Source organism: Nicotiana sylvestris, chromosome 2 (assembly GCF_000393655.2).
Source record: "Nicotiana sylvestris chromosome 2, ASM39365v2, whole genome shotgun sequence".
Taxonomy (NCBI): Eukaryota; Viridiplantae; Streptophyta; class Magnoliopsida; order Solanales; family Solanaceae; genus Nicotiana; species Nicotiana sylvestris.
The window spans coordinates 137,307,258-137,317,607 of record NC_091058.1 but is presented as its reverse complement, the minus strand read 5'-3'; the positions used below and the strand labels follow the sequence as shown (position 1 = coordinate 137,317,607).

Below are 10,350 nucleotides of genomic sequence, written 5' to 3'. Positions count from 1 at the left end.
GGTGTTTTATTTTTCGGTGATAAGGGAGATAGGAGTTGATTTAAGGTGGGCATTTGGGGGAATCGCGATTATAGGGAGGAGAAGAAAAGAGATAAAGAAAAGAGGGAAATGGAAAAAAACCCGTATGTTGCAAACCTAAATTGAAAAATTCTGACCAAAATCGGTCAAAAGTTTCGGTCGGTAAGTTTAAGTGGCCCTTGGCCGTTTGACCACTACCATTTCGACCGAAATTGATCGGTAATTTAATTTTAAATTTAAAAAAGAAATTATTTAATTTAAAAATCAACCAAAATCGATCGGTAATTTATTTTAAATTTAAAAAGTAAACTATTCAACTTAAAACCGACCGAAGTCGGTTAGTTTTAGCCAAGATACAAATTAATTGTAGGTACTATATAATATATATAATTAATTGTGTATGTATATATTCATATACACACACACACACACACACAGAGATATATATATATATATATATATATATATATATATATATTCTCTAATCGTGTGATTTGACCGAGTATATGTTGTTGTTGCTACAGCTTAAATTTTAATATAGCACTACATCTTATAACACTATACATTTTATTTTTAAATGTGTTATAGCATGTGTGCTGATACTTAGACTCGATCACTCCAATATTAAAACTCAATATATATTTAATTTACTAAGGTCGTCAGTACGCCCGAAGTCTGTCGATTTTAGCCAAGATGCAAATTATAGTTACTATTTAATATTTAATTAATTTTGTATGTATATATATTCACACATAGAGCATCTAGTCACTCATTATACCGGAGCATTTAGTCACTTAAACTCCAAGATTTATTTTCTTATTTAGTCACGGATCAAGCATCCGAAATGAACAATTGAGAATAAATTGTCAACACTAGTCATATGTATGTAAGTATAAATTATCATAAATAAAATAAAATAATACACTCTATTAGAATCTATTACACGTATACGGATACTAAGTATAATTTATACGAAAGTACACAGATGATAAACATTATATATATATTATTGATCGAGTTTAATTGATATAGTCGTTGTATATATATATATATATATATATATATATATATATAAATGGGCGGAAAAAATTAAATCAAAATTTTCGACCAAATTCGATCGGTATACTTGAATTTTTTTAATTAAACTTTTTTTTGGTAGATAATATGTAAGTCTGACCGTGACTTGGTCAATTATTGACCAATTTTCTGACCGAAATTGGTCGAAATTTTCATATGTGTCAGATAAAGCACTGTTTCTTTATTGTGGGGCCAATTTTTTCGATCACAAGTGGTCGATATTTTTTAGTAAAAATTTTTATCTGACTTTTGCGAGCAATGTAGATACTTTCCGATCGAATTCGGTTACCGATTTCCCTGGTTTTGGATGGATTTTGGCAGATTTCTAGTAGTGTAATCAGAAAGTTTAGTGGTCTCCGTAGACTTTCATCCAATCTCTAATGGTTTCTTTCTAATTGCATTGCTCTTTGGTCCTTTTCTCGACAAAATTTGATTCGATATATTTGTCACTTCAGAAAATAAAAAATTGCATTAATTTTTTTTTTCCTCAATTCCACCTAACTACTTGAAGAAGATATATAGTCATTAAGCTGCTCGTTGAAGGAAGAGATACAAATAATATAAACCCTTTATGGCTTTAAACAAATGTATTCGTAATAAATTTTCTTAATAAATGTGCCAAAAACTCAAATGAAAGATAAAAAGGACGGAAGGGAGTAAAAGAAAGTTAGACCAAAAGTATTTTTAAAAGGATTAGATCTACATCATTTTGGTAAATCAGAATTCTCCAATGTCTCTCTCCATTCCCTAAAATTAGTTGACTATTCTATCAAAGGCCCATGAGATTGATATTTAACTAATAGCCAGATGTAATTTTGACAGGTGGTTGTTATAAATTTTCCATATCCACCAAACCACTATCTATAGCCCTTCTTATAATAGTTCTCTTGGCATGACACTAAACCAAAGAAAAGAAACTAACAAGGCATAAAATTCAAATGAAGGAAGGAAAACACTTTGTTTTAGTACATGGTGCATGCCATGGAGGTTGGAGTTGGTACAAGCTAAAGCCACTGCTAGAAGCTGCAGGCCATAAGGTTACAGCCCTTGATTTAGCAGCTTCTGGCACTGATTTGAGAAAAATAGAGGAGCTTCGCACACTTTATGATTATACTTTGCCATTGATGGAGTTGATGGAATCTCTTTCAGCAGATGAGAAGGTTATATTAGTGGGGCATAGTCTTGGTGGTATGAATTTGGGACTTGCTATGGAAAAGTATCCACAAAAGATCTATGCTGCTGTTTTCTTGGCTGCTTTCATGCTTGATTCTGTTCACAACTCCTCCTTTGTTTTGGAACAGGTAACTATATTCTTGCATATTATTGTCATTGCATAATGATATTTATTAGTCGCACGGACAGAAAAATATTCAAGACTTAAGAGTCAATGAATCTCACTTATTACTCTCTCCATCTCAAATTATAGTCATAATTGTTTTGTACACACCCCTTAAAAAAACTAGTTAGAAGGAAAATTTGACTATTTTACCCTTATTTACGTCTTAATATGTAATCTTTCTTTATTGCATATTTTTTCAATTTATGTGTCATCTTTATCAATAGCATTGTCTAAATTTCTAGTAAATGTGAGTGGGAATAGTTTACTCCATAGAATATCTGAACAAATAACTAGGATAAACTAAATTAACAAAACTTGAAGAATATGTTGAATGTTCAGCAATCAAATGAATTTTTACTTCCTTCTCCATTTACTTTAAATATCCTTTCATTTTCATAATAGCAGAATTTTTATTTAAGAATAGACTTTATAATACAATGGTGGAAGTTGTTAGGATTTGAAGCAATTCGTACTCCGTTGTTTATTGATTGCATTTGTGTAATCATGATAAAGTGTTTAAGAAAATAAGTTGACTTATTGGTATTTGAATAATGTTGGTATTTGTAGTCTTCAAGAATAATTAATGCTCCTTCCGTTCACTTTTACTTGGTACGTTTTAACTTTTTATGTCCCTTAAAAAAATAATAAATAAAGTGTATAATCTATCATTATACCCATATTAATCATATTTTATTGGTTTTGAGAAAATAATTTGAAATGAGTAATAAATACTGTGGATATAACAAGAAAAAAAATTGTCTTCTCTTGATATGCGTAAAGTGACAATTAAAAATGAAAATCTATTTTTAGTATACATCCCAAGTAAAAGTGAACGGAGGGAGTAGTACTAAGGATAAAATAGAAAAAATAGAATTAATTTTTCTGAACTGGTAAAATGACAAATTAATAATTTAAGATAACAATTTTGGGAAACCACGACACATAAGATGGAGGGTGTATTATATTATGTATGCATATATACATGTATGATTATTGTATTACGGGCAAAATACATAGTTTACCCATGGATCTTGTACCCAAATCTTTGTTACACATTTCTCCACCACGGATAATTTTTTACACACCTAACCTTCGTAGAGTGTGTCTAAGACACACCACTTTTTTCTTACCTAGATTTTCAAAGCATGTATACTATCACACGCCAATAAAGTCGTGACACGTGTCACTGACTAATAATAAAAAAGATAGTACATAAAATTACAATTATATCCCCATCTTCTTCATCTTGTCCACCATAACTGCCATCATAAAGCATTCATTTTCTTTTTGTACTCTTTCGATTCCTTCAACTAAAGCAAACGAGGTAGTAATAATAATTATTTGTAAACTCACCCATTAACAAAATCAAAGAATGTGCTTATCTGGAAAAACTTGAGCTAAGCTTTAATAGTTGGAATTTTTTTTAAAAATTTCACCCTTTCAGAAATTTAACTTAGCCATGGCAAAGCTCAAGTCTGGAGAAAAAAAGAATTTTCTGTACATAAATTTAAGCCTAGTATTAATGGTTGCTGGAGCTACAAATTTTTGAATTCTAATTACAATTTCTCAACCAAAAAAAAAAATCGACAAAGCTAAGGACTAATCAACAAGAGAGATATGAGAAATTTTGGTGGGTCTACTTGAGAAAAAGTAGATCGAGTGGGTCTAAGCATCAAGGAGTAGCTATGGCAGGTTTAGTGATTTTTTTAAACAAGGAAGAAGATGACCCTATTTTAAATTTAAAATAGATGACCCTATTTTAAAGTTTAAAAAAATTAAAACTTGACATCTGATATAAAAATTCTCATGTTCACGCGCTTCATTTGTTGGTAAAAACACGCATTGACCACGTAGGCAAAGTGGCATGTCTTAGACACACTCTACAAAGGTTGGATGTGTAAAAAGTCCGCGATGATACGGTGTATAATGGAATTTTGGGTGTAAGGTTAATGGGTAAAGTATATATTTTGCATATATTATGTATGCATATAATACATGTATGATTTTTCCCTTACAAATATGTGGTCCTAGTTAGACGGAATTATTAAGGCGTAATACATACAGAGACACTTAAAGTTGGCACGATCTTTTATTTAGACACCTGAACTTAAGAGAGTTTCTATTGAGCACGCACGTTACATGAACTTTGTTCTAATTAAACACTTCTTGCTGAGTTGGCACATAAAGTGAGTTTCACCCAATATGGGCGCGTGAAAAGCCCAAAAAACAGATTTTTTTTTGTTTTTCCTATTTCCTTCTTCTTCTTTATGTCCACTACCATTTTCACCATTGCCTCCTCCACTTTCCGTCATCTTCTCCGACTCAAATCGCTATTCTTCTTTCGAATCCCATACCAGATTCAAATTCAGCCGAAAACGAAAAGGTGAGTATTTGTGATTGGAAGAAAACAAAAAGGATACCACACACACTCATAAATCATTTCCGCTTAGTTGACATCATCCTCACTATTTTCATCTTCATCAGTGTCAGAGGGAGGTGAAGGGTCAAGCCTAGCAGCATCAATGGCCCACTTAATCACCTTTTCAACTTCATCGTCATCCTCTTCATTCTCCTCCGCAGCTTTTTGGTTAGCCGAAGAAGAATAAGCGGGAAGGGAGCTTTTGAGAGTTGCAAATCTGGGAAACAAGTTAACATCGGAAGCTGTAGAGGTTGAACATGGTTGTTGGGGAATATGGTTTTTGGTTTTGGGGTTTGCTTGGATTTGAGGGCACGGAAACGCTGATCGAGATCTGGATCGATGAATTGGGTGGAAGAACCACGAGCCATATGGGAATTGAGGTTGAGCTTGAGGAATACGTCATCCTTTGCCGCCCGCAGCAGCTCTTCAACCTCGTCGTCTTCCGCCTTCTTCTTCCTCCTATTGTTGTTGTCGATACCTGTGCTCATTCTTTTCCTGTTGATGACACGGTACCACACTTGGCCAATTCAAACTTCATTATCTGTATTTTAGTGGAAATAACACTATATAGCTGAGGTGGACAGTGAGGTGGACAAATAAAATGATGTGGCACGATTTATAATGGTTACTTTTGCCACGTAGACGGAGATTGCAGAACACGCGCTTGGTTAATTAATAAGCCAGCAAAAAACGTGTCTAATTGGTATAGGAATTGCCTAAGAAACGTGTCTAATTGGAAAGAGGTCTAGTTTAAGTGTCTAAGTAAAAGATCGTGCAAACTTTAGGTGTCTCCGTATGTATTACGCCAATTATTAATGATATTGAACTCCTTTTGTCTGGTCTAGACTCTAGATCTGTCACTATGTATGTGGATAGGGTAAGTTTGAAATTGTCATACAAGTTTTCCGCTACTTTAGAAGGTAAAAGTTGATTTATCCAATTGTCAATAATCCCTGCAGCCCCCATTGATTAATTTACTTTTTTTTTTTAAATAAGTGTTCATTTATATAATCAAGAAAAATTTAATTTATTTTTTCAAAATTACCCTTACGTATGTATTCTTAAAAAGTCATTTACTCCTCGCATTTAAGAAGAGAAGTAAGTACTACTATAATTATGGTGCAACATTTAATGAAGGGTAGTTTAGTCACACTAATTATTTTCGTCTAAAATTTAGTATTTCCTTAATAGATGTGCCAAAAGCAAATTGATCTATGACCCGATTGGGGTACTATTTATGGTTAGTGAACCATAAAAATGCATTGCAATTTTAATTTGTTCAAAAGAAAAATGCCCCTTATCACTGTAAGGGGAAAAAGAGAGGCTTTGTAGTGTCCTTATGTTTGCTAGGGGCTAGATAGAGTAATGTGGTTTATCACTTTGGTATGAGCACATAGGCAAATTATACAGCTAGTCTACAGTCTATCATGAATGCAAAGATGTAAACTCTAGCCCCGTAAAATTTTATGATTTTCTACTAATGGTGTCTAACGGGTCGGGCTGACCCGTAACCGGACCGGCCCAGACCGGTTAAAACCGAAACCGGACCGGCCCGGTACATAGGGGCCGGGTGGGGCTGGGTAGGAGGGGTAGAAGGGATTGGTCCATTTAAATTTTGGTAACGGTTAACCGGACCGGTCAAACCCGGTCCACGTGAACAGTACCGTGTACTGGTTAAACCGGCTCGGCCCGGGCCGGTACAACCTTTTTTTTTGTTTTTTTTTAATTTTTTTGAATTAAGTGGGGCTCACTAACCGTTGGCAATGGTCAGACCTTGCAGGGATCTGTTGCCCAACGGGTTAGATGCATTAATAGCCTCTTTTTTCTTTAAAATTTAACCTTTTTTCAATTTACAAAATTAACCTTCTCTAAAACTATAAATGCCCCCCCCCCCTCTTTTTCATTTCTTCACTCAACTCTCATTTCTCAATCTCAATTTCTCTCATTCTCTCATTCTCCAATTTTCAAGATTTCAAGTCTCAATCTCAAATTCTCAATTCTCAAATCTCAATTCAATTTAAATCATGTCTCGTACTTCTAGAGTGCGCTCATATGTTTGGCAACACTTTGAGGTGGTAGAAGAAAATGAAGAAGGTCAGAAAGTAAAGTGCAAGAACTGTGGTCAAGTCTTAAATTTTTGTTCAGAGTCTGGCACAGGCAGTTTAAAGAGGCATATAAAGTATTGTTTTGAGCGTCCTCCGGAAATTCGTATTTAAGATTTTAAGACAATTTGTATTATGTTAAAATTATTAGACGTATTTATATTTTATGCTTAGTGTTTTAGTTTGTTAGATTAATTTGAAGTATTGTTAATTTATTATGCATGAAAATTTAGTTTTACTATTTTTTGTTAATTTACTTTTTAAATGCAAACTTTAATTTTGAATTTTGAAATAAATGTAGCACTTGCAATTTATATTAATACTTTTGTATTAATATAACTTGTAATCTTTAAATTAATACAAAGTATTAATATAACTTACAATAGTTATACAAAATACAAAAAAAAAAAATACACTAAACTCGGCCCGGCCCGGCCCCCTTAACCCGTAACCTTTACGGTTCAATTTTTACCCGGATGAACCTGAACCCGTTAAACCCGTTAAGCCCCAACCCGTAACCGACCCGGGCCGTAACCCATACGGGTCCAAAAAATAGCAACCCGACCCGATCCGGCCCACCCGTTTAACACCTATATTTTCTACTACTAAAAAACTTTTCCAATAATAGTGATTTTCCCCCTAAAAGATGAGTATTCAAAAGTTAAATGAAAACTAAATTCAATCGCCACTTCTAAGATATTAAGCTTTGACCATAGTACGTAGTAATAATATTTTGGTTATTATGGTGAAACACAAAACTCCTGCACCTTGCCCCATTTGCCCTCGTTCTGCAAGTACTAGGGGTGGGCATAAAATCCAAAAAATCGAATTCCGAATCGAATCGAATTAATTTGGTATTTCGGTTTCGGTTTTTTCGGTATTCGGTTTATTTTGGTATAGAAATTTCGGTATTTCGGTACGGTATACGGTATTGGATTATTGATATTTCGGTATTTCGATATACCGAAATAGTTTAATGAGGTGAGATCAATATTTCGGTGTCCCTGTCATTATTAGTTCTGATTGGTTACTATACTCAACTCTGCTACAACATCTCAGTAAGCAATGGACTATGAAGCAGAAGATAATTGTGCTAAACTGAAAACTGTGATGGGCCAAAAACAAGAACAAGGCCCAGTTCAGAAAGGAAAACGAAATAGGAAGGACCATCTATCTGTTGAAATAATGTTAAGAAAATGTCATCATTCTTTTCTTGTTTCTGAGTATTTATCAGCCTCAAGTACATTTGAAAATTTATATTCATTTGCTGTAACATTGTCATTTGATGGGCTTAGTACAAAATGAACTAGTCATTGGAAGACAGACAACTATAAATCATATCATCTAATCTTTGATTAGTTTAGAGTTTCTATCTTTACTATTAGAGTAATTGAAGGTAAAATAATGTTGGCGCCAGATTTTGCTAGTTAATGGAGGGGGAGACAGTGAAGATTTAGTTTAAATCGAAATTGTACCGAACCAAAATAAGAAATACCGAACCGTACCGAAATATTATAGTACGGTATTTGGTATATACAATTAATAAATCGAATACCGAATACCGAAATACCGAACGCCCACCCCTAGTAAGTACGCCTTTTAATATATGGGGAATTGTGATGTTGAGTGCATCTTTGGCGTCTGTGAAATTTAACAATGCTAGTTGAGCTGGAAAACTACTCAACGTTACTTCATTTCTCCACGTTTCTCCAACTGTTGCTTTCTATTTTTTGGGGAAAATTAAGACACCCAACTCTTTAACAAAATGTCTTTTTCCTTGAGCAATTGCTGCTGACTTTACTTATACTTTAATAGACAAGAGATCCATCACCCTCCATGGATCATCAATATTACTATGAGCACCCCATTTAACGTTTACAAAGTGACACGTTTCTCACTGCAAAACTTATTCTTTTCTTCTATTTTCTTTTTTATTTGTCAACAACAAGAAAATATTCTTTTATTGATGGGTGCGGTAAATTCATGTAAAGTTTGAATTATTACTTCTATATAAGTCTGAACTGTCGTGACCATTTAGCCAATCCACTTCTCTGGTCATCTTCAGCTGTAGTAATTTTGAAAAATGACTTATCAGTGTTGGAAAAATTAGCAGAAGGTAATATCCATCATTTTGATTTGAATTTTTTTTCTTTTTTGAAATATAATTTTTATGTTTACTTATTATCTTGTAAATTATTTTACATTTAATAGAGTCAAACTAGTTGTTATCTAGCTGATAACTAACCGTTGGAACTTGCAACAACGCCCATAAATACTTGATTGCTTTATTTAACCCAATTTTAATGTATTTTTGTGTAGTATAATGAGCGGACGCCAGCCGAGAATTGGTTGGATACTCAGTTTTTACCATATGGTTCCCCTGAAGAGCCACTGACATCCATGTTTTTTGGCCCAAAGTTCTTGGCTCACAAGCTCTACCAGCTATGCTCTCCTGAGGTAAGCCTACTACTCTTTAGAAACACATACTAGTACTTTTTATCTCCTAAATTATCATGCTATTAACTGTTATTGGAAATAAAAGCAGCCTAACGTACATTGGAATTGGTAATGTGGTAGGATCTTGCATTAGCATCATCATTGGTGAGACCAAGCTCTTTGTTTATGGAAGACCTATCGAAGGCCAAGTATTTCACAGATGAACGGTTTGGATCAGTGAAGAGAGTTTACATTGTGTGCACTGAGGATAAAGGCATACCAGAAGAATTCCAGCGATGGCAAATTGACAACATTGGTGTCACTGAAGCAATAGAGATTAAAGGTGCTGATCACATGGCAATGCTATGCGAGCCCCAAAAACTTTGCGCCTCTCTCTTGGAAATTGCCCATAAATACAACTGATCTCTACATTATGTCTTCGTCTCATGTCAAGATTTTCAGTGCATGCTGTAATTTTTTTCTATTTTTCGACCGGCGCATAACTGTCTTTGCCTATTTTAAGGATTGCAGTAATTTCACTCTTCTAGTGTGGAAGGCTTCCACATAAGGATTGTTCTGTTTCTCCATTCAAGTGTGTGTTATGTTGAGATACTTAAACCGTATCAATTCTTGTAATGAAACTTCTTCTTTCCTTTTTGAATCTCATGACGACTGATTCTGGACATTTGTGCATACACAAATAAGGATTTAAGTTATATAAATTGTGCCAGTGTAAGCTTTTTATTGTATCAGTATAATTTAACATGTGATAGTAAACTAATTATCATATTGATCAGATTACTAATTAAGTCTTAGAAATTTATCTGTACTTACATTATAAATATAGTATTCATGTGCAAGTGAAACTCTACGTCTCCTCCTCCTTACATGAGTTGTGAAATATAAGACGATGAGAGCACCAACATATAGCTTTTGTTTAAACTGTAAATTTCAAGATT

General features: G+C 33.8%; 1 protein-coding gene across 1 annotated transcript; it reads left to right on the top strand.

The window, feature by feature from the left end:
* Positions 1-1,940: 1,940 nt before the first annotated feature.
* On the top strand, positions 1,941-10,074 carry LOC104216721 (salicylic acid-binding protein 2). The gene is made up of 3 exons (XM_009766838.2): positions 1,941-2,396; positions 9,275-9,412; positions 9,533-10,074. The coding sequence occupies exons 1-3, from the start codon at positions 2,034-2,036 to the stop codon at positions 9,812-9,814; spliced, it is 783 nt and encodes a 260-aa protein (XP_009765140.1). The 5' UTR covers positions 1,941-2,033; the 3' UTR covers positions 9,815-10,074.
* Positions 10,075-10,350: the final 276 nt, after the last annotated feature.

Excerpts from the sequence above, each read along its gene's own strand:
- LOC104216721 (XM_009766838.2), top strand. The coding sequence starts at position 2,034 with ATGAAGGAAGGAAAACACTTTGTTTTAGTACATGGTGCATGCCATGGA. Across the intron at positions 2,397-9,274 it reads CCTCCTTTGTTTTGGAACAG|TATAATGAGCGGACGCCAGC; the intron begins GTAACTATATTC and ends ATTTTTGTGTAG. Across the intron at positions 9,413-9,532 it reads ACCAGCTATGCTCTCCTGAG|GATCTTGCATTAGCATCATC; the intron begins GTAAGCCTACTA and ends GTAATGTGGTAG.